Raw genomic sequence first — 24,561 nt, 5'->3', positions numbered from 1 at the left:
ATATGGGATCTAGTTCCCTGACCAGGGATCGAACCTAGGCCCCCTGCAGTGGAAGCACAGAATTTTATCCACTGCGCCACCAGGGAAGTCCCCCATCATGACCTTTGTAGTAGGAGAGGGGCAGGTACAATCTGGGATGTGCGGGAGCCCGAGTCCTCGGTGGTCCACCTCAGGGGGGGCTGGTGGGCAGCGTTGGACTCCTCGGTCATCTCCCCTGCAAGCTGCAGACAGCTCTGAGATGCTTCAGGGGTGATGATTGTCAGAACGTCTTGAACCTGTTGCACATATTCACCATATTTCTAACATCTTCTCTTCACTTTTAGACTCAAGAATCTTTAAACCCAAACAACTTAGAATACTGGATGGAAGATATTTATACTCCAGGCTACGACTCATTACTAAAAAGGAAAGAAGCCGAGTTCAGACGAGCCAAGGTCTGCAAGATCGCTGCCCTGATCGCTGCAGCCACGTGCACAGTCATTCTGGTCATCGTCGTGCCCATCTGCACAATGAAATCATGAGCCGCTGGACATGCAATGTTGCCTGCGGCTCATGACCACCGGCGTCTCCCTCTGTCGTTTAAAATCACGTGCCAATGGGGCCACAGTTTGTTGAAACAGAAATCACGGAGACTTTTCTGCAAATGCTAACAATGGTCTTCAGAAAGTATACATTCTAGAGACATATCTACCTACCTATTAACTTTGACTTAATTACATGGATGAATTTTAAGAAGTGCAATATCTTTTCCTACCAAAAGAATGTAATGGACTACCAGTAGATACAAACTGAATTCCAAACAAAAAAAAGAGGAAGTTTAATTGGTTGGATTCTTTCCATTTTGATGAAATTTCACGGCGGGAAATATGTTATAGAGGAGATGGTTAATCCATGCCTGTTTTAGGGAAGCTAAGGGAGATAGCGAGATAAGAATTTAAAAAAAAGCATGGATTCTCTTTCCCTTAATGTTCTTAGATCATCGCAGGCAAAGAAACAGGGTATGTATCCATAAAGGGGGTTACTTCTCCGCTGACTTTTATCAAGGGCTACCGGCTTTTCATTCTTGCCCTTCTGTCATCATTACGATCTTCACTGCAGATCTTCATGGAAACGTTCTGGACCTTCTTCCTGGTGCCCAGGGTAGGAAGGTGCTGGACTGCCAAATCAGGCGTGGCGTGAAGTGTGCTCTCTGCTTAATAGGCCAAGGTATTCAGGCCAGGAGACCTTCCTGTACCCACCTCAAGGTGTGGGAGAGTTGCTTGCTAACGACGTAAGATCAATATCTGAAAGTCATGGCATCCCAAAGGACCTCCCATTCTTGCTTTGGTGTGTGGTTCCTCTCCTTAATCTTCTGTCTCCTGGTGGTACCCGTTGCTCTGCTTCTCACACATGAGTTGGAGAATTTGGAACTTGTTCTTGTGCCTTGAAGAGTAGAGACAATGGCTGAACTTTGACATTCTAACTATAAACCATGGTTTCCGTGCACCACTAATACCAGCCATTTCCAATGGCTTTAAAAATTTTTTGAAAGCTTGTCAATAATATGATAAAGGCTGTGAGGTATTCTCAACTATCCCAACACCTACTCCAGAGTTCTGAATACTTGTCAGCTGTGCAAAAAAAAAAAAATGATCTATTTAACCGTTTATCTATCTATCTATAATGTCTATCTAAATACCTAAGTTTGGTTTATTGTCATCTCTGTAAAATAACTTGAGAGCCAGGTTTCTCCAGTATAAGGAAGCCGTTGTAATTTCATTAGAATTTGATCTCAGTTTCCACCTGTTGAATGGTGCTTTGACATAATTGGACAGAAAGAATCCTTTTCGGCATTTGATCCTAATGTCTTGTTACAGGTTAAAGAAAAACGATTGATAGAAACTAGCTACCTTAATTCTTCTGAGAACAAGGTGGATTATAAATAAATACTGGTAGTAAGAATCATCGCTCTGGATGATATAATACACTCCTGAAAGAGAGGTTTGGGAAGCATCTCAGATTTTAAAGCAATAGGCGTTCAGCATCCATCCTAAAAACTTCCAAATAATGCTTAGCTTGCTGGGTCTAATCCTATTGTTCACTGTAAAGGGTAGTCAGAACATTTCATGTTGTTAATAAATAGGGATGGATGCTTTCATCTGTAGTGAACCTTCATCTTTAGAGGTCTTCATGTCATCTATTTCTAGTCTCATGTTTATGTACAGATTTTCAGCTAGGTGACTGCAATTTAAGCCTTAGTATGGAAAACTGAGGATTTATAATTGAAAATGAAAAGAAATATATATTACTGTCTACTGTCAGAATTTTAGTCTTTTGGTGCTCTGTTTTGGGTTGGGCACATTCAATAAGGTTGTTTCTTTCACCCCAAAAGGGATTCTAGGTTAATACCCTCGGCAGTTGGGTGTTGCCATCCCCGCTCTCCTCCCAACCAGTATGGCTCTAGAACACATCCCATTCCTGCCACCCTCACCTTTATCACAGGTTAAGCCACGAGAGCAGCAGAGATAGGTAGTTCCCAATCTCTTGCTCTATGATTGGCAGAGAAGTGGAGATGCAGTTACCCAGGATAAGAAAAATTTGTCAAATCCCATTCAGACTCCTTCATTTGCCAGGTAGGATCATGGTGGATGGACCAAACCACTATTGCCACTGCCCTTGGGTGAATCTATTCCTAATGGGCCCTGTTGGGGCCACGTGCCTAGCTCCACAGGGAGGGCATGACTCTAAGCCCCACCCCATGCATAGAAGAGAAGGGACTCTGTAGAATTTTCTTCTACTCTTTTCATATCTGGGGAGGTTGTCAAAGAAATTTAGTCTTGCTCTAAGTCCAGTGTAGCTTTAAAATTCAGCTCAGCATCATTGCCACGTAATGGAAACATCCAGACCTGATAATACCCCTGGGAAATCACACAGTGGTAGCCCAAAGGCAAGGTGGTTTCCTCTGGAAAGGGATTATCCACGGCTTGAATCCTGATGGATGCTTGGGGTCTTGGAATCTAGATAAGGTGAAGTTCACAGTTGGGTCCTTTCTCTCCATTGATCCCAAGCTTGTTATACCTTCTTTCCCTGGACCCCAGACTCACTCCAGCTCCTCTATCCTATTTGCAGAAAGGGTCAAGACCAGAGTCTGGCCGGGAGGGAAGCATCTACCCATCCCTCTAAAACCTGCCTCTAATCTCCTGCTGCTGTGAGCTCCCTGGAGGTGACACAGGGACTGGCCTGACTTCTGTAGTGGGCACCAGCTTCTACCACGCTCTCTGGCATTTTCACATGACGTATGATTTCTTGTGCCAAAACCGAAAATCACTACACTATCAAAATTCACTTCATTTCTCTTGCATTAAAAAAAATGAACAATCAGATGTAGTTAAGGGATTGTTTTGAAATTAGATCTCTTTAGCCAATGATTAAAGTTGGAATCATTTCATCCTCTTTTTCAGTCTGAATTTGCTTGGAACACAGCCTTGCAGAGAAGCAAAAAAATTTCCGAGCTCACAGTTTTTAGATATTTTACAGCAGTATCCTCTCCTTTAAACGGAAAATACAGTCAAGCAAATCATACTTATATCACCCATTACTAGCTGATCATAAATTGTTAGTATTTTAGGGCATGCAGCTATGTGGTTGGTATCTGCAAGGCTAGCTTGATAGATGTGCTAAAATTCACTGTTCTGAATGTGCCATAAGTTCTGATACCCTTATTGGAATCAAGGCAGTGCTGTTTTTGTTTACAGTTTATCAATCTAAGAGCAATGGCACCTCATTTTTCTTAACAAAAAAAGCTCTGCCAATAGTAAATGATTCTGTTAAGTGGTATAAAAATGTGTGAATGTTGAAATTCAACATGCTTCATGTTATAACCAACCTGCAAGAATATTGTGGTCAACTGTGTGAATACCAAATCAGAGTATACTGTATATTGTACTTCGGAAATTTGTATTTAAAGGCAAAAATATTAGTAATAGTTGGTATACTTGGGGAAAAGGGTATTAAATATTTATTAAGTAACAATGAGAAATGCAACAAACTTCCTTATTTATGCCTTATGAGTAAAGGGGTGTGAAATATTAGGTGAAGTTTTATGCGCAAGACTCTAAAGGAATGGGTATCCACGAAGGCAGGGACTCGTCTTTTCTATGTTTGTTCTGAAAAGCTCTCAGCACACTCTTGGTGCTTGATCATTGTTATATAATACCAATAACTAAGCACATTTTTAGATCTTTTTTCAAATGGCTTGTGTAAAATTTGGTTAATGTATAATGGTTGGTTTGAAGCTATCATGTGAAATCTGCCTCTCCAAATATAATCGAAAATAAACTGAAAAATGATAAAATAGCATGCCGTGAGATTTTATTCTATGCATGAACTATAAGTTGTCAGTTTCACGCACAGATCATAAGCATCCAGCTTGATGCTTTTTCACAAATTGAACACATACATGTAATCAGCACCCAGATCAAAAACCAGAACATTCAAGCACCCCAAAAACCTCCCTCAGGCCCCCTTCCAGCGAAAACCTTGCAAAGAAGAACAACTGTCCTGACTTTTAAAGGCACATGGTAGTTTTGCCTGTTTTAAAGCTTTGTGTGAATGCATTTCATGCAGTATGTACTCTTTTGTGTCACTCAACATAATGTTGTGAAAAACATCCATGCTGTGGTGTGTGGTTGTACTTTTCTCATTCTCATTGCACTGATTGTGAATATAGCATGATTTATTTATTCATTCCACTGTTGATGGACATTTGGGTAGCTTCCAGCTTGGGGCTATGAATATGCTTGTATGTGCATTTCTGTAATGGGTATACCTAGGAGTAAAACCGCTGGATCATGAGATGTGCTTATGTTTTGCTTTAGTAGACACTGCCAAAAAGTTTTTGAACATGGTTCTACCAACCTACAGTCCCATCAGCAGTATATATGGGAGTTCCACTTGCTCTACATCCTACTAAGCCATTGATACTGTCTGTCTCTCATTTGAGCCATTCTGCTCGGTGTGTAGGGGTAGCTCATTGTGTATTTAATTTGAGTTTTTCTGGTCACTAATAAGACTTGCTACCTTTTTGTATGTTTATTGACCATTTAGATCTCATATTTTGTGGAGTGCCTGTCCACATTTTTGCCAGTTTTATTAGGTTTTTGTCTTTTTCTTATTGATTTGTAGACGTTCTCTACAAATTCTGGAAATGAGTTATTTGTCAGATATACATTATAAATATGATTTTCCATTCTGTGAGCTGCATTTTCTACTCTTTTAATGCTGTCTTTTTGATCAATGAAAGTTCTCTATTTTAACATAAAAATGTATCATTTTCTTCTTATGATTGGCAATTTGAGTCCTGTTTGAGAAATCTATACAGACTCCAATGTCTTGAAGATGCTGTATACTTTCTTTAAGGAGCTTTATTGTTTTATTTTTCATGGTTAGATCTGTACTTCTTTTTTAAAATTATTTTTTTATATTTTTAACTTTTTATTTTACATTGGACTATAGTTGATTAATAATCTTATGTTAGTTTCAGGTGTACAGCAAAGTGATTCGGTTATACATATACATGTATCTATTCTTTTCAAAATTCTTTTTCCATTTAGGTTGTTACATAGTATTGAGCAGAGTTCCCTGTGCTCTACAGTAGGTCCTTGTTGGTTATCCATTTTAAATACAGCAGTGTGTACATGTCCATCCCACACTCCCTATCCCTTCCCCCCACCTTTCCCTGCTGGTAACCATAAGTTCGTTCTCTAAGTCTGTGAGTCTGTTTCTGTTTTGTAAGTTCATTTGCATCATTTCTTTTTAGATTCTGCATGTAAGCGATATCATACGATGTTTCTCTTTCTCTGTCTGACTTCAGAGAGAGACAATCTCTTCTCTCTTCTGTATGACAATCTCTAGGTCCATCCATGTTGCAGCAAATGGCATTATTAATAATGTAGTCTTCCTGGGGGGGCTTCCCTGGCGCAGTGGTTAAGAATCTGCCTGCCAATGCAGGGGACACAGGTTCGAGCCCTGGTCTGGGAAGATCCCACATGCCACGGAGCAACTAAGCCCGTGTGCCACAACTACTGAGCCTGCGCTCTAGAGCCCACAAGCCACAACTACTGAAGCCCACACGCCTAGAGCCCGTGCTCCGCAACAAGAGAAGCCACCGCAATGAGAAGCCTGCACACCACAACGAAGAGTAGCCCCTGCTCGCCGCAACTAGAGAAAGCCCGCGTGCAGCAACAAAGACCCAACACAGCCAAAAATAAATAAATAAATATATTTTAAAAAGTAATGTACTCTTTTTGGAATTGATATTTATACCTGGTATGAGGTAGGGGGTTAAGATACGTTTCTTCCCCATTTGTATATCCATTGATCGGTGCTATTTATTAGAAAGTTCATCTTTCCCCCTTTGACGTTAGTCTGTTGAAAGTATATATGGTTTTCTGGACTTTTTATTCTGCTCCATTTGTCCTGTCATCTGTTCTTGTGTAAGCACAACATTGACATAATTTTTTCAACCCTGAGACGTTAGGCATTTCTCGCCATGAAGTAAGTGAATTATAGCTTACTTGGGCAGAAGCCTGAGCTTGTGAAATCATATCATGGAAGATGGTGAAGAGAGAATTCACCCAGCTTCTTTTATGTCATCCTGCCACTCACAAACATCACTGAGTTCCCAGCTTGAGTCATTAAAGAAAAGTGATTAAACACGAGTCACGACACATTGGAAAAAGCAATTAATATCTTGACACCTAAACACAGAAAGAGGTCTCTGATGAGATCTTGGAGAACGTTAGAGAGACTATACCATGCTGGGTATAAGAATGCTTTTTAGTTTTATGATAAAATATTAATTAAGACCCACAAATCCAAAGTTTGCATACAGATGGACTGGACCTGGGTTGAATTTTGCCTAAGTATTCTGAAAAAATGAGTTAAGAAAACAATATAAGTAATCTTTTTTTTTAATATTGTCATTTTCAATTTTATTCATTGCTAAAAGGATGATAGTTGGAGTTCCAGGGATGCCCCACGCACTGGCATGAAATGCTTTCTTCTCAATAACTTCACTATCCCACTTTGGCACAGCTGCCAAGAACCACGTGATGGTAAGAATTACCCACCAAACGCTGCCAGCCATAGTAAAAAAAATAGAGTACCATTAAGAGCATGATACAGGCTTTCTTATGAGATCCTTGTGTCACTGTGGAAGCCTTATACCGTGCAGGGCTAGATGCATTGCAGGCTACTTGGTCCTCAAGCAAAAACCCAATAAAGAAAATTAATGATACCATCATGTAGCAGACTGCATAAAATATAATAGGTCTTTCAGGATAATGGAATCTTGTGACATCAATCAAAAAAGTTAAAAAAGTAAATAATGTGGCAGAGAGGCAAATGATTGAAATCAATCCTATGAAATATGGAGCAAATGAAAGTTCTTCTCTCCTAAAGTACATGTTTGGACAAGGAGGTGAACAATCACACACGTGTGAAAAAGAATAGCCAAGATCAGGATCAATTTTCAACTCTCGGGGACACCAAAAACCATAGTCCCTCTGCACTGCCACTGGGGCTCCTTCAGTAGGATCTCCAGCTAAATTCACATCCACAAGTCGAGGATACGGCTCATCACAATCTGGGAACCTACCGCATTCCATATCTTCAGCCCAAGGAACACCAAACATCTCCATGAGCTTCAAACACTCTCTGTAAGCCCGCTGACAGAGCCTAGGGCAGGGAAGTGTGATGCGTCCGTATTCCATACAAATAGGAGCATAGAGTGCACAAGTGGCCGGAAATCCGGAGAACCATCCAAATTCACCATAGGGTGGAATTGCTAAAGCTGCTGTCTGTTGGTCATAATGTTCAGAAGATTAGGCATGAAGGTAGTATTATAAGGCAAATCTTGGCACATCCTGAAGGTAACAGGTTCACAAGAAAACAAACTGTGTCCACCTATACGCCCCATAAACATAGACAAGGGCCACAGAATGAAGACGATCCAACTCATAGCCGTGCTTCCTCGACTGAATGAGATTCAGATGATCAGGCCTACTCAATACGTATTTTAGATCTTTATACACTTGCAGGTCTCAGCTTGAAAGTACTTCTGTCTTACTGTTAAGTTCTTCAAACAGAAATACTCTTTGCACCGTCAGAAGTTTGTTAGCTTGGTTTCACAAAAGGCATTTGTTTTTGGTTTCACAATATGGGAAAATGACATCATCTTGCCTCTTCTTTTCATTTTATTACATAGGGCACCACTTGGCCAACATATCAAGATGATCAACCACATTCCCAAACAACAGATTCCATCTTAGGAGAAGTGCTATTTCTTCCTTTGACTGTAATATCTCACACCTCGGGGCCGGGCTCCTGGGGGTCTGCAGCACCGGCCGGGGGTGGCCGCGCGTCCCTCAGGTACATGGAGAGAATGAGGACCGCCGGCGAGCACACACGTACCAATATAACTAATCTTGTAGAAGAAAATGTTTATCCTCCCTAAGAGGACAAATCAATTGCAATATGCCATTGTAAGTCATTTTAATCCGACATTAATTTAGAGTCCTCCCCCCAGGTACTAGCAAAAGTCAATACTTGGTTAATATTGGATGTACCTTTTTAAAAAGCCTACACCACTTCCTTCCTCTAGAATTCAGGCTTGGCCATAGTTGCCCTTGGCTTTCTCCAGGGTGAGCCTGAATTATTGAGATTTTGCTGTACCTGGAATTGGTTTATGTCTTCACTACTCCCTGTAATGGAAAGAAGAGGGAGAAGGTACATATGACTTCACATAGAAGTGATAGTATGTTATGTGAAAAATATACCCGTATCCGAAATCAGGAAAACTTTGGAGTTCCTGGCAGGAACCAGCCACCGCATTTCAACCCACAAAAACACTGTCGCTTTGCTGTCTCAAAATTGACTTCAACTTGTAGCAGTTTTTGAAATACCTGAAAGATTCATTACATCCTGGACATAAAATTATTGTTAGGAATTAGTAGTGTGAGTGTGGCTAATTACAATACAGTTTCCTTTCCTTTGTCAAGGAAAGCACTTAATAAATTATTCTTAATAAGTTACCGAGTAGTTATCCTGCTACTAGAAGAACATGTGCGTGGTATTTTCATGCTGGTTATGCACAGTCATGTTCTCCATTTTAATGATTCTTGTATACTTTCAGAAGTCCCAATGAGGGAGCCTTTCCTAGCTCATTTTCTCTGGAACCAATGCTGTTTGATCTGGATGTCTCAGCCAGTCTAAATTAGCATTTTGTTGTTTTATTATTAAAGTTCAGTTTTCTCGTTAGCAATGTATATGTGACCTATATACTTCTTTCTGATCCAATCTTTTTTCTACCCTTTGGTTTATTCATTTATTTATTTAGTCAACTGATATTTATTAAGCAACTTGCATGTGCCAAGGCAGTGGCTCACGGCTGAAATATTGTCCCCAGAAGGGACAATGTCTTGTACATACTACATGCTTAATAAATATTTGTTGAGTGGATGTGTGAACAAATGAATTCATGAAAGTCTTAGACCTGATGTCTTGGAACTTCTATTCTAATGAATGTGCAGATAGCAATAGCAATCGCTTGCAAGTACATAAAATAATTTCAAACAGCAATAGGCGTAATGAAGAAAGATTTTCAACTTAGGAGCAGAGGTACTGCTTGAGTTTGGGTAGCCAGGGAAGGCTCCCCCGAGGATATGGTGCATGGAGAACTGAGGGTGAGCATTTCTGACAGAGGGAACTTGCAGTGCGAAGGGAGGCCAGGGTAGCTTGAACTTAGTGAACTGGACAAGGGAATTTGGTATGAGGAGAAATTGGTGACGTAGGCAGAGGCTAGGTTATGTAGCGACTTATCAGCCACAATAAGGATGTTGAGTTTTATTTTCAATATAATGAGAAGCTTCTGGAAGATTGCAAGCAGGGAGATGACATAATCCATCATCTGATTTATACTTTTAGGAGCTCGCTCTGGCTGCAATGTGGAGAATGGACCACAGGGAAGCAAGGCTGGAAACAAGGAGATTGGCCAGGAGATAGTTGCAGTGATTCCAGGGGGAGGTGCTGGTGGCTGGGCCAGGGTGAGGCAGTGGATTTGGAAAGGACTGAGCTTGTGTTTGTAGGTGCAGCCAACCAGACTTGCTGATGAGAAATGAGAGATTGACACAAGTTGATCAGGGATGACTTTTGGATTTTTGGCTTGAGGAACAGGGTAAGTGTTGGTACTGTTTAATTTATTGGAGAAGACTTTAGAAAGAACAGCTTGGGGATAGGGAATGATAGATAGATATAAGGCTCTATTTGGGGCATGTTCCATTTGAGGTTTTTGTCATCTGGTCTCTAGAGGATGAAATTTGACATGAGAGATTCAGTGGTTTGGCTCCTGCCTACCTCTCCCATCACTTTCTATACTGAAGTATTTTATGCACTAGATACCCCACATAGCCTGCCTACCATCTCAAACGCCTCTTCTCTGCCTGGACAATGCACCTTGAAAACTCTACTCAGTATCATGTTCTCTAGGAAGTCTTCTGTATCCATCAGTTTACCATCATATGCTGCACTAACAAGCAATCCCCAAACCTCAGTTGCCTATAACAACAAAGGTTTGTTTATGTCCTGTGTTGCACGTTCATCATGAATCAGTGCAGATAGATTTCAGTTCTTCTTCATTACAGGACCCAGGCTGAATGAGCAGCCCCATATTTGGGATATACCTGTCTCCTGACAGAGGGGAAGAGAAAGATGGCAGGAGTACATAATGGCTCTTAGGGTTTCTTCTCCAAAGTGACACACCATCCCTGCGTTTACATTTCATTGCCAGGTCAAGTCACAAGCCCAGCCTGATTTCAATGGGGTGGAAAAATCGACTTCTTGCTTGAGGAAAACCTAAGGAGGGAGGAGTCTGGTAGCAAAGGGCAGTGGTTATTTTAAAAATAACAATAATAACGAACACAGTGCTAATGAGCATAGGAAGGTGATAGATATGCAAATTCTCAGGCCCCACCCCAGATCTACTGCAAGAGAAAACCTCAGAGGTAGGGGGAAGGATGGAGGTCCAGTAATCTGTGATTTGACCAGTCCTCCAGGTGATTCTAATTCATGCTCAAGTGTGAGAATCACTGACCTCACCCACCTTCTCTGGTGGGTGAGGACTATCACCCACCAGAGAAGACTATCTTCTTCTACCAACTAGGTCAAGGGCTATTCCCTAGGGTACCCACACTTCTATCACTGTTGTTGCTGCTTTATTTGGAAGTTCAAGCCTTTTCAATACCACTACTGACATAGGGTAGGCATGCAATAAATATCTGTAGAACTGTAAAACTAAACTCTCATGTGATCCACAGGAGCAATGTAGCATTCGCCATCCTAGCCCAGCTCTGGAGGTCCAGTCCATAATGCTCTTGAGACCTGTGCTTTATACAAGCTCAGGGAGTATCTCAACTCCTAGAAGTCACTGTCTATGCACATCACTTATCTTAGTTCATTTGCAGAACTTGTCATTATGCAGACATAATTATTTACTTTTAATACTAGAATGGAATCTCCATATATGCTGCATTTCAGCACCCACAAAAGTGCTAAGCCCAGAGGACTTCAATGAATATTTGTGAAAAGAATGAATAGAGTATTTCTTCATATTTGCACTAAAAGTGAAAAATCACACGAGTTGCTGCTTTTAAAAGAAAGGGTGCTTACTTTAGAAAGCATGTGATTAATGTGGGGTTGGAATGCTCAGTGAACTTACAAATTCCTGAGGCTAAACTTCTGTAAATTAGCTGGAACATTCTCTATTTGTAATAACAAATAGCGTAAGACAAATTTGAAAAAATGATACATGTACTAACTATAATGGTCCTTTACATAAAGACAGCATGACAAAATCTACAAAGCGCTTTCACATTGTTGTTTACATAGTTTTCTCTGTATTTCAAGGCTAAGATTTTAGTTTCAGGAAGGTATCTTGGGTTACGGACTCCAGGAGACAGATGATGGGACAGAGATTTGTTTGCAGGGTTTACGGGGAAGTGCCCATAGGGTCAGCAGCCTGGAGGAGGGAGGAGGGAGGACTGCGCAGGAGGAGGATGTGGACCACAGCGCAGCTGCAGGCGAGAGCTGGGCCCAGCACAAGGGCATCTCTGGAGGTGTTGTCCCACCTTGAAGCAAGGGACGGGGCCTTCCTGCCTCTGCAGGGAATAGTGTTCAGAGGTGTTGCCTCTGGGGCATGGTGTGGCTTTGGGAGAGAAGGCTTCCTTCAGCTGAAAGCAATTCCCAGGGAGCAGATCACCGGAGAGCCTCAGCCACCAACACTCTTGTGGCCGGGGGACCGTGCGTTTCCGGGCTGGAGCGAGGATCTGGGCAGCACAGCGTCCAGCACGGGAGACTGCGTCAGCTTCACCTGTGAATTTGTTAGAAACGCACCTCAAGCCTACTCTGGATATTAACAAACCCACTCAGATGATGCCAATCAATGCACACTCAAACTCGAAGACCACTAGACTTGAGGGTCTGAAGAGGGCTTTGGTCCCTTCACAGGACCCGAGGATCCACTTGCTTCTCATTCTGTATGAGGCCACTTGAAAACTGATGACTTTCCTTTCAAGGGACCCAAAAGAATTCCCTTGGGCCACACTTGGAGTCAGTTTGTAATGGAAATTAAAATGTAGAAAAAAGGAAATGAATTGATTTTCCTGTGTTCAACAGTTTTCAAAGACAGAAAGAAAGCAAGGAAATCAAAAGAAGAGCTATGAATATGTCTATGTGTAGGAAGTGGATTTCCTGAGGTGTAGATAAGCAAAGAATAAATCAGCTGGGGAAGAAATACTGTAGTGGGGATGACCTTCTGCCTCTAGGTGGCACTGTTAACACAAGACAGCTTTGTGGTCCAGTGTCACAGTGGAGCGGGAAAGCGTCCTTTGTACGTAAAGTATTTTTGCTAGTTATTTATGACTCAGGGGGTATTCAAATTAAATTTAGAGAAATTTGCAGTATGTAGCACATACATTCTGTACACAATTATTTCATTAAAGCACCCAAGCTTTACTATACTAAAGTTTCCTCTTTTTTCCTTTCTAAATTCTAAGAAAAATTAATCTTCATAATTATCATTGTACATTATTGAGATAATATTTTAAAATAATAATAATAACTCCTTGCATTTGTGCATCACTTGAAAGTTTTAACAGCCACATTAAGTGAAGAAAGCCGAGCACAGAAATTGTGTCTAGTATGTTACTATTTGTTTAAAAACTAAGGTGCTAAAAAGAATATATCATTGTATTGTTATCTATATGCATAAGACATCTTTAGAAGGGTAACTAATAACAGTGATTACCCTTTGCAGAGGGATGGGATTTGGAGGATGGGAAATAGAGTGGGAGGAAGAGTTTTCACTATATACCCTTCTGTACTTTTTGAAGTTCTAACCATGTGAATGTATTACTATTCAAAAAAATTTTTTTAAGAAAAATTTTGGGTGTTTTCCTGTATCCTCAGGAACGATGAGAAATGAGTATTGCCGTTCTCATTTTACAAAGAGTCATGCACGTAGGAGAGATGGCACTTTAACTGTAGGCTTCTCATTTCTGTGACTGCTCTTTCTACAGACCATTTTGCTTCAAATTTTACCTAAATCTGAAATTGCAGGGTGCAGTGTTGTATCTTGGAAGCCACTTGCACTGGCTTTACTCAGAAGTAAACCCAGGCTCACTGAGTCAACTGTTGCATTGTTTACACTATTTTTATGGAACTAAAAGTCTGCTTCTTCAAAGAAAATCAAAGTAATATCTGTTTCATAAGCAAAGGACAATTTCCTTGAAATTATCTTTTGCAATCTGTGGAAGATTGCAGTAAACCATGAAATTTACTAGATTATGAAATACAGAGCTGCTTTTTTTGGTTTGAAGAGTTTTTGTAACTGGCCTCAAAGAAGTATAGTCTAAAAGTCTAGGTTTCTCCTTAAGGATGGGTATAAAAAGACACCCCTGCGTAGATTTGCACTCCAGGGCATGGCTCTGTCAGCCTTTCTAGCAGGGGTGCTTATGGCATAGAGTCTGTCTTATCTTCCAGAAACTGGGTCTCTTCAGAATTGTTATCTATGTGCATGCATGGTAAGTGTGGCAGGTACAGAGGGGAGGAGGGAGGAAAAAGGGAGACAAGGAGGGAGCTTAGCTGACTATTTGACAGTAACCTTATTTAGGTCACTCTTTTCATCAGTGGAATTCAACTTGGTACAGGCCCAACCTTGAGAAAGTCACTGAAATTGTTTACACATCTGTAAAATGGGAATCATTCCTACTTAGGGTCACTGGAACAATTAAAATGGTAAGGTAACTGGCATAGGGCCTAGAGAAAAGCATGTTTAAAATAGATATTGTTGGGAATTCCCTGGCGGTCCAGTGGCTAAGACTCAGCGCTTCCAATGTGGGGGGATGCAGGTTCGATCCCTGGTTGGGGAACAAGGATCCCACAAGCCGCGTGGCACGGCCAAAAAAAAAAAAAAAATAGGTATTGTTTCAGGTGTGGAGTGACAGGGTTGGGGTTAGCTGCCTCTCCATCCCCCCATCTTTGAGATGGGTTTAATACCACTTAACCTTGCAGGACTGCCGTTAGAGCCAACAAGATAGTGAGCTCGATAATGGTTACTGAGGAAAGTCCCCCTTTCCCTGGCCCTATCAGCAGCGGTCTCCTCATCAGGGCTGCCAGTTCCAGCCCCTGTTTCCTCCAGCGACCCTTAGTAAAGAATAGCCCGATCATGCAGCTCCCTGCTCGAAGACCAAAGATGGCAATCTAAACCCAGGAAGTGGGAGCCCCTGTCCGGGTAGAGATGTGCAAAAGTCTCATAGCAGACCTGGGACCCGAGAGAGGCACCGGGGCCAGAGGCCTGGAGGTGGCGTCCTCTGAGAGGAGGGGAGGGTGGCGGCTGTGGAAGGGAGCGGGTTTTCTAGAACACACCCTGGAGCCTGAAGACAGAGCCCTGCAGAACATCCATGTACGAGCACTGGGGAGGACATGACGAGGCCACAGTCATGTTGTGTTGGTAATTCTTGAAGCCGGTTTTTGGGTTCATGGGGATTTATTATACTACTCCTTCCACTCTTGCGTTGTTTGAAATTTTCCATAATAAAAAAGTTAAAAAAAAAAAGACCATGTTTCAAACTATACACACATTATACTGTATTGCATAGATGGTGTATTTCCAAGTTAAAAATTGAAAGGATAAAAAAAAGCCATGATGAGGAGGACCAGGGGAGGTCGGAGGTTCAAGGTTCTGGGGAGGAGAAGATTTGAAGGGTCAAAATAAGAGATAATGATGATTGAGCGCTTGTTACATGGGAAACACCCAGCGTGCATTACCTCATGTAGCTCTCAAAACCACCGCCCAGTACGGCAGGTGCTCCTTGGGGCCCCATTTCACAGATGATGAAACTGAGGCCTGGAGAGGGAATGTGAGGGACCCAAGGTGGCACAGCTGGTGAGTGGCTGAGCTGGGATTGGAAGTCAGGCCTCTGTTCTGGCCACCCACTACTCCACCCTTACCCCCAGCTGAAGGGGGCGGTGCTGGCACCAGCACCAGGAGGCCTGGATGGGATGCAATTGAATTGGGCGCGGAAGACCCTAGGGAAGACATGAGCAAGTGTCATTTAAAGAGACAGGAAGTGGAGTAGGTGGAAAGCTCATTGTGATGTGCAGAAGACGAGGAAGCAGGAGCTGAAGAGCAATATTGTAAATATTGTATTAATACAGTAAGTCCCCTACATATGAACCTTCAAGTTGCAAACTTTCAAAGATGTGAACGTGCATTTGCGTGTCCAACCACGTAAGTTAGTTCACGTGTCTGGCATACATTGTCACGTGCGTGCATCCTCTACAAGTGGTTGTGCTTTTGTGTACTTTACTTACAGTAATGTATAGAGTACATTAGTACCGTACCAGTAAAAAATAGAAGTGTTCATTTCTTTGGTACTAGTGCAGAACTTCTTGGAATACACAACCTTAGAACAAAATATTTCAGGACTTCCCTGGTGGTCCAGTGGTTAAGACTTAGCCTTCCAATGCAGAGGGTGTGGGTTCGATCCCTGGTCCAGGAGCTAAGATCCCACATGCCTCGTGGCCAGAAAACCAAAACATAAAACAGAAGCAATATTGTAACAAATTCAATAAAGACATTAAAAATTATATTTCAAGCCCATAAAATAATTTCACTCTGAAGAATTTTGAATAGGAATGTACATTAGATATTAGAGATATTGGGTTGATAGGTAAAAATCAGATACCATCTTTTTAATCCAATTACTTCACTGTGACCACATTTGTTAAAACCAAGTTCAGTATTATGTGTGGTCTTTATGATTTCTTTGGATCCCTAGTATCTATATTTATTTCAGCAGACATAATATACTGTGTGAAAAGTATTACAAACCCATTACAGTACAGTACTATATAGCCAATTGTGTTAGTTGTGTACCTGGGCTAACTTTGTTGGACTTAATGAACAAATTGGACTTACAAGTGTGCTCTCAGAATGGAACTTGTTCATATGTAGGGAAATTACTGTATAGTAAACGATGAGAAGGGGGTGGGTGATGGAGGAGGCGTCGTCAAGGGAGGCTTTCTTTAGGAAGCAGAAGATTATGGCCTGGTTACAGGTCAAGGGGCAGAAGCCCCAGTAGACAGAAAGGTTCGTGTTTTGAAGGAGAGGGACCCAGGCGCAGATGGAGGGCTTCACCTGGGGAAGAGAGAGCAGAGTGAAGACGTGAACAGGTACAGAGTGCCCGCTGTGTCTCTCCTGCTCCTTATCTCATTTACTTACTGATCCCAGATTCAAGGGATCATGGTCTGCAGATGAGGAAATTCAAGATCAGGACAGGCTGACAGACCTGCCCAAATCTGCACAAACAGAAAGCGAGCAGGCAAGAACCGGACCTGTGTCGGTTGACTCTGAAGCCCGTGTGTGCGCTTCCTTCCTTCCCCCGGGCCCTGCAGCCCATCTCCTGCTGGGACGGGGGTGGGTGGGCGGAAGAGCTGGAGGGGACAGGGAGGCCAGGGGGTTTGTCACTTGCTGGGAAAGACAGAGAGGTGATGGACATTTAGGTTGCTTCCACGTCCTGGCTATTGTAAATAGTGCTGCAGCGAATACTGGGGTGCATGTGTCATTTTGAATTATGGTTTTCTCAGGGTATATGCCCAGTAGTGGGATTGCTGGGTCATATGGTAGTTCTATTTTTAGTTTTTTAAGGAACCTCCATACTTTTCTCCATAGTGGTTGTATCAATTTACCTTCCTACCAACAGTGCAAGAGGGTTCCCTTTTCTCTACACCCTCTCCAGCATTTACTGTTTGTAGATTTCTTGATGATGGCCATTCTGACTGGTGTGAGGTGAGACCTCATTGTAGTTTTGATCTGCATTTCTCTAATAGATAAAGAAGATGTGGTGCATATATACAATGGGATATCACTCAGCCATAAAAAGGAACAAAACTGGGTCATTTGTAGAGACGTGGATGGACCTAGAGATTGTCAAACAGAGTGAAGTAAGTCAGAAAGAGAAAAACAAATATCACATATTAACGCATGTATGTGGAATCTAGAAAAATGGTACAGATGAACCTGTTTGCAGGGCAAGAATAGAGACGCAGACTTAGGGAACAGATGTATGGACATGGGGGAGACGGGATGAATTGGGAGATTGGGATTGACATATACACATTACCATGTGTAAAATAGATAGCTAGTGGGAACCTGCTGTATAGCACAGGGAGCTCAGCTCGGTGCTCTGTGATGACCTAGGTGGATGGGATGGGGGTGGGAGGGAGGTCCAAGAGGGAGGGGATATATGTATACGTATAGCTGATTCACTTCGTTGTACAGCAGAAACTAACACAACATTGTAAAGCAACTATACCCCAATAAAAATAAAAATAAAAATAAAAATAAAAATAAAAAATGATATTAAAAAAAAAAAGCTCAATAAATGCTCATGACTATTATTATCAGAAAAAAAAAGAAAAGAAAAGACAGAGGGATGAAGAGGAACAGTCCGAAGGGGCTGGTGTGGGGAGTTCTGCAGGTGGCAACTGGGGAGGCCTGGCCAAGGGAGGCCTGGCCAACTGGGAAGGCGCGCAAGGCCCAGCTGGGCCAGTCAGCATCAGCGGCTGCCTAATGGGAAGGGCTCAGAGCTCGGCAAGGAGGGCACACACGTGAGGGTGGAGGTGAAAGGCCAGGACACTGCTTCATTTTTTCTCTTCTCTCACTTTGGCCAGGGTGATCATGTATGCACCGCATGCAGTTGTAAGTCTGCGTGTGAGCGTGTTAAGTATACCCAAGGCATGTGTGGGTTTCCGTGTATGGGTGTGAGAGAGTGTGTTTATGTCTGAGCGTGTGGGTGTATGTGTGAGGGTCTGTGTGTGGGTGGTGCTCGTGCACGTGCTTGGCCAGTGGAGAAGAGAAGCTTCCCTGGCTGTGCGGCTGGAAGGCAGACACATCCCTCTGAAATAAATCACTGTCTGCGGCACTGGCTGCAAGCTACGTGCTAGGCTTCCTGAGGCTCAGGTTCTGGCTGCTCGCGGCCCTATCTGCCCTTAGAGTGGCCCCAGACCTTTGGGCACAAGGACGTTCTGTGCAGGTCTGAGGGGCACCGTCAGGTGGGAGCCAACCTCGTGCAGGGTCTGCAAATGCCTGTGGTCACAGCTGGGGCTCTTCCGTGGGGCGTCCTGACCCAAGTGCACCCACCTCCTGTGTGTCTGAGTCTGCGTGGGAAATCCGGGTGCATAGGTTATACCTGCAGTGTTTTATTACTGAAATGCAAGCGGCAGGGATTGAATTAGAGACAGAGGCAGAGAGAGAGAGAGAGAGTAAAGAGGCACATTCGTGGCACAGGAAGTGTAATTCAGCCAAACATGTTGTGTGTTCCTAGACTTTCCTTGTTTGCCTATAAAACTGATTCCCTCCCTCCTTCCCTCCCTCTCTCCTTCTTTCCTTCCTTCCTTCCTTCTACAGACTGTTTATTGAAGCCATATGATGTGCCAGGGACAGTGCCGGCTGCTGGGCCTAGAGGAGGGAACAGTCAGACACAGGCCCTGGCCTCATGATCTGAGTCTGTCGGAAGAGACACACATGGAGCAAGTCATCACCCCCGTGGCACACACGTGTGGAAGGGGAAAGGTGTCCTGGGATCTTGTAATAAAAGGCTCTTAGTCCTGGAGTGCGGGGTGGTGAGCTAGGTGACAAGAGCTCTCAAAGAAGCCCTCCTTGGGAGTGAGAATCACCTTGTGCTCTCCGTGGTGCCCACCCCAGTGTGAGACCCTGTGCCTTTAAGGAGGCCTCTTCCACAGGGAAGGACCCTCCCCAGACCTGCCACGGGAGTGGAACTGCAGTGAACCCCAGTCCCAGGATGGGATACACAGCCCTGACCCCAGCCCAGCCCCAGGTCTCACCTCTGGAACCCTAGTTGGCCGTGACTTTTGACGCTCATTCAAGACCAGTGGGATTTGATGATTCCAGCTGGGTCATGCCCCTTCTTCGTGCCAGCTCACTCCACCCATGGCCAACTAAGAACATGAGACCCTTACAATGAGCCAAGCATCACACTCGTGTGCACCACCATTCTTTGAAGTGGGTACTATTGTTATTGCCAACCCAGTTTTACAGTTGAGGAGACAGAGGCCCAGAGGGGTCAGGTAACTCACCCAAGGCTAAAAAGTGGGGACGTGGAATTCAAACCCAGATGTTGTGGAATCAGAGTTCACATTCTTGTTGACTCTGCTATGCTGCCTTTCAAAGCAAAATCTAAGTTGGCTTCTCAGATCTCAAGACAAAGATTCCTTCACCCCTTCACTGCATGTTTGAAAGCCATCGTACCTTGAGATCTTACTATATAACGACACTGGGCTAAACCCTTTATTCATCCAATCAATCTTAATAAAGTGCCAACTATGTGCTAGACAGAGTCCTAGATGCTGAGAATACAGGGGTGAACAAAACACACAGTTTTCCTACCCTAATTATAATTGAGTGGGGATACACATGATACACAAAGAAGCCGAAGAGTATATAATATAACAGAATATCAGACATCGATAAATGACATTTGTCTCACTCAATATCTACCCCATCTTTAAGAAGCAAGCATTGTTATGCCCATTTTATAAATGCAGAAACTGAGGCTCAGAGCGATTCGTAAAGAGATCTAAAGTTACACAGCTATCAGCTTTGAACTTGGAGTTGATTTTGGATTCAAATCCAGATTTCTCCAACTTTGAAGCTGAAGTTCTTAGCCATCATACACTCAGGCCATCGTCAAAGAAGGAAATACTACTTTCGTTTATCTTTGCCTCCTCCCTCTTTTCTTCCAGCATCCCTGCTAAAAAAAAGAGGTGGGGGCAGTTTACAGAAGCTGAGGGCTGGAGGGACAATACTCTGGAGCCACCTCCTGAGGTCACCTGGCCATTCTCCTGTCCTGGGGAAGGGCTATCCTCATACGTAGAGACTATCTTGTCTCATTCTGAATGAGAAAGTCATGCAGCACTAAATCAATAAGAGGTCTCTTTGACATTAGGACTTCTTTTGTTTATTTTTCTCTCCTCCTCTTGTGCTGACAAATGTGTTCATGTAAAGACAGAAGAAAACAGCAGAGCAATTTGTCACAGTAATATCTTCCCTCCTGGCCTTCATAATGAATTGTAGTGGTTAAAGTTAATCAGTCATTCCCATAACTGTTCCTGTGGATGCTGATTTTTTTAAAAGGCCCCCAGACTGGTTGCTTGAATGTACTGTTTCCAGGGACTCTGTGTGCACATGTGTAAACCCAAGTGTTCCTTGAGGGGGGAAGAGAATCACATTGAGTAGGAGTCTGTGTCAGGCACCAAGCTGGCTGCTGAGGATGCATTACCCCATCTTCTCCCAGCGATCCTCCCACATCCTGGGAGTTTGGCGTTTCCTCCCTTTTACAGGTGATCTTACAGGGAGGCAATCAGGGGGAGGTCTGTGGGCTAAGGGGACACAGCTTCTAGGGAGCAGAGCTGCGATACAAACCTAAGCTTGTGTCTCCAAAGAGTCCACTTTGCCCTTCTGCATTCTAGTTAATAGGATAACCCTGGCTCCTAAAGATGCATTCCTTGTCCTTACCAGATGTTCCCAAGTTTATTCTCAAGGGCATAAACATGTGTTGCTCTTCTCTGAATCCCCAAATCGTAATTTCTGTCGTCTGGCTTTGTCCTTATGAAATGGGAAGCTAACAACTTCTCTTATCATGCAAGGCATTAAAATCACAGATTCCTTAACCCCAGAGGCCCTCCCAAGGTCCCCTGTGTCTTCATATCGCAAAGCTTCACATGGTCCCCGAACAGGAGGTAGTGAGAAAATGGTAAAGACTTGAAAAAATTCAACCATATGACATATATTAATTTATTGTGATGTTGATGCTATGGGAGAAATATTGAGTAGCTGCGCTCGGAAACCAGGAAGCGTTTAAAAGAATTGAAATTATTTGTGTTTAGCACTTTCATTACTTGTCCTCAATCTCACAGTTGCCAAAGCGGTTTGAAGAGGACTTGGATGTTGTTTCCATGTGTTTTCTCCTGTTCAACTGGGTTAAATATTGCCCTGGTATCCATTCCTGATTCGCACAGCAAGCCAAAGCAAAGGAGCCCAAATGAACTGTCACACATCCCCACTTAATGTGGTTTTAATTCTGAGACAAATAGGATCACAGTGAATTTCAATGAACTGTCCAGATTCTTTTATTTGAGTTTGCTGGGATGACTGGTGTGTGGAATTAGAGGGCTGTGGGTTGAAGCTCTGCAATTGTTTCATTAGGCAAAAATTCTGGTTGCCATAGTGCTCATTGTAACAGAGTCTGAATTGCATGTCACATTATCTGTACTAATGAAGAACAGGAGCAGCCCCCGTAGACGCCAGCTTGAGGCGGATCATAGGCTTCCATGGAGCCCGTGGTTTTTAAATCTCCATCTCTACTGCATCTAAAATTTAGCAAAAATAACATCATCTTATTTTCTCATGATACCTCCATTCCTAGGAACTCTTACCTGTTTTCATGAAATCAACTGTAGGAATATTGTAGAAGAAACTGAAATTATAGATAAGGGACTGGACTCCTTGATTTTTGAGGTTCTTTTAGGTTCCAAAATTCTGGGCTCATCTAAGATCTCAATAACTCAGTTAGCTAGGAAGATATGGCCCAATTCTTTTTCTTTTTCCCTTCCCCCCACCCATCCACCCTGGTAACCGTAAGTTCATTCTCTAAGTGTGTGATTCTGTTTCTGTTTTGTAGATAAGTTCACTTGTATCATTTCTTTTTAGATTCCGCATATAAGGGATATCATATGATAGTTCTCTTTCTCTGTCTGACTTACTTCACTCAGAATGACAATCTCTAGGTCCATCCACGTTGCTGCAAATGGCATTATTTTGTTCTTTTTTATGGCTGAGTAGTATTCCATTGTGGATCTGTACCACATCTTCTTCATCCATTCCCCTGCTGATGGACATTTAGGTTGCTTCCATGTCTTGGCTATTGTAAATAGTGCTGCAATGAACAGTGGGGTGCATGGATCCTTTTGGGCCATCGTTTTCTCTGGATATATGCCCAAGAGTGGGATTGCAGGGTCAAGATATGGCCCAATTATTGGTATAAGTCTAGAATTACCTATATTTATTAATTCAGCAATTAGATACTATTTGCTCACTCTGGGGTAGGCACTGAAGACACAGAGATGAAAAAGCTCGGATGGTCCCTGCCCTCCAGGAGCACTCTATCTAGTGAAAGAGATGGTCGTGATGACTCCAATAGAATGTCTCATCATCACCTCAGCTTTCTGTATTGCCTGCTGGAATATAAACCTCCTTAAAGGCAAGATTACTTCCTATTAACAGATTTGCCCCCCAAACCCAGAATAGGGCTTGGCACTTAGAAGACATTCAAACAATATCAATCAGATTAATAAATTTTTGGATGAATAGCATTAAGGAGATGTGATTAAAATATGGTAGAGAGAATAGACAACTTCCTTTCTTGTTTTGAATTGTGTCTCTATTTTTTTAACTTTTTATTTTATATTGGAGTATAGCCGATTAACAATGTTGTGATAGTTTCAGGTACACAGCAAAGCAACTCAGCCATACATATACATGTATCCATTCTCCCTCAGGCTCCCCTCCCATCCAGGCTGCCACATAACACTGAGCAGAGTTCCCTGTGCTATACAGTAGGTCCTTGTTGGTTATCCCTGTTAAATATAGCAGTGTGTACATGTCAATCCCATACTCCCTGACTATCCCTTCCCCCCACCCCTCCCCCTGGTACATATATACAATGGAATATTACTCACCCATTAAAAAGAATGAAATCATGCCATTTGCAGCAACATGGATGGATCTAGAGATTGTCATACTGAATGAAGTGTCAGAGAAAGAGAAATATATGATATCGCTTACATGCAGAATCTAAAAAGAAATGATACAAATGAACTTATTTACAAAACAGAAACAGACTCACAGACTTACTGAACTGTGTCTCTTTCAATGCAGCTGCAGTAGGACCTCAAACAGTACCGTAAGATTGGTCTTTAATCCCCATTTTCCCATGAGGAGACTCAAAGAGGGGCAGGAATTTGCTGAAGGTCATACAACTAAGTAAATGACCTAAATGAAAATCTAAATATCTGATACATACCTAAGTGAAACTTGATTTCAAGCCTGTGTGCTTCTACTGGACTCTTCACCATAACTTGTCCTAACCACGTAATGAAAATCTTAAGCACTAGGTCCTTTAAATAAGTCACCCTACCTGATTCCTAAAGGAACCTGCAAGGTGGGTTTTGGTCCTCTTCCCATCCTAATCACTTTTCTTCAGCCCACCAAGGATTGGCAGTGATCTTGTGTTATTGCCCTTCTATAGATTAGAAAACCAAAGGTGAGAAGTGAGTAAATGTCAGACTATGTCAGTAAATGTCAGAACATTGGTCTTTCTGTTTCTAGACCACATACACTCCGCAGCACTTTCACACCATGTAGGTGTCTTCAGAATCCAATCACATGTTTACTTGTTAAATGTACAGACAGCTGGACAGTGCCTACCTTTCAGTTGCGTTGCCCCACACCTATACCTGTACGGTTACCTTTTTGTTTTGTTTTGTTTTAATCTTAACTTCTGACACACTGTTTTATTTTATTTTTTAACTTTTTATTTTGTATTAGAGTACAGTTGATTAACAATGTTGTGTTAGTTTCAGATGAATCAACAAAGTGATTCAATTATACTTATACATGTATCTATTCTTTTTCAAATTCTTTTCCCAATTAGGTTGTTACAGAATATTGAGCAGAGTTCCCTGTGCTATGCAATAGGTCCTTGTTGGTTATCCATTTTAAACTTAGCAGTGTGTATATGTCAGTCCCAAACTCCCTAACTATCCTTCCTCCCCCCCTTCCCCGCTGGTAACCATAAGTTTGTTCTCTAAGTCTGTGAGTCTGTTTCTGTTTTGTAAATAAATTCATTTGTATCATTTCTTTTTAGCTTCTGCATATAAGAGACATCA

General features: G+C 42.5%; 2 protein-coding genes and 1 pseudogene across 6 annotated transcripts in view; 1 reads left to right on the top strand and 2 right to left on the bottom strand.

Annotated features, from left to right (window-relative positions):
• The window catches only part of MINAR1 (membrane integral NOTCH2 associated receptor 1), a 43,194-nt gene extending 36,935 nt beyond the window's left edge, over positions 1–6,259 (top strand). For 2 of the 4 annotated variants that reach the window (XR_014243484.1, XR_014243485.1), the window contains one exon: positions 324–454. Coding sequence is in view for 2 of the 4 variants with exons in the window: in XM_082388496.1 (XP_082244622.1) it covers positions 324–521 (198 nt within the window). In the remaining 2 variants the exon portion in view is untranslated. Of the gene's footprint in view, positions 1–323 lie in introns of all 4 variants that reach the window. The other 2 variants (XM_082388496.1, XM_082388495.1) reach the window with 1 other exon arrangement.
• BCL2A1 (BCL2 related protein A1) overlaps positions 1–24,561 on the bottom strand; it is a 410,729-nt gene that overhangs the window by 21,592 nt on the left and 364,576 nt on the right. The gene's annotated exons all lie outside the window — the stretch shown is intronic.
• LOC309627007 (frizzled-3 pseudogene) lies at positions 6,346–14,554 on the bottom strand (annotated as a pseudogene). The gene is made up of 2 exons (XR_014249442.1): positions 8,607–14,554; positions 6,346–8,490 (listed from the first exon to the last, which is right to left on the bottom strand). The product of XR_014249442.1 is annotated as a frizzled-3 pseudogene (transcript).

Source organism: Balaenoptera borealis, assembly GCF_965194805.1.
Source record: "Balaenoptera borealis genome assembly, chromosome: 3".
NCBI classification, from domain to species: Eukaryota; Metazoa; Chordata; class Mammalia; order Artiodactyla; family Balaenopteridae; genus Balaenoptera; species Balaenoptera borealis.
The sequence above is the reverse complement of the archived record's forward strand: the minus strand, read 5'-3'. Positions and strand labels throughout refer to the sequence as shown.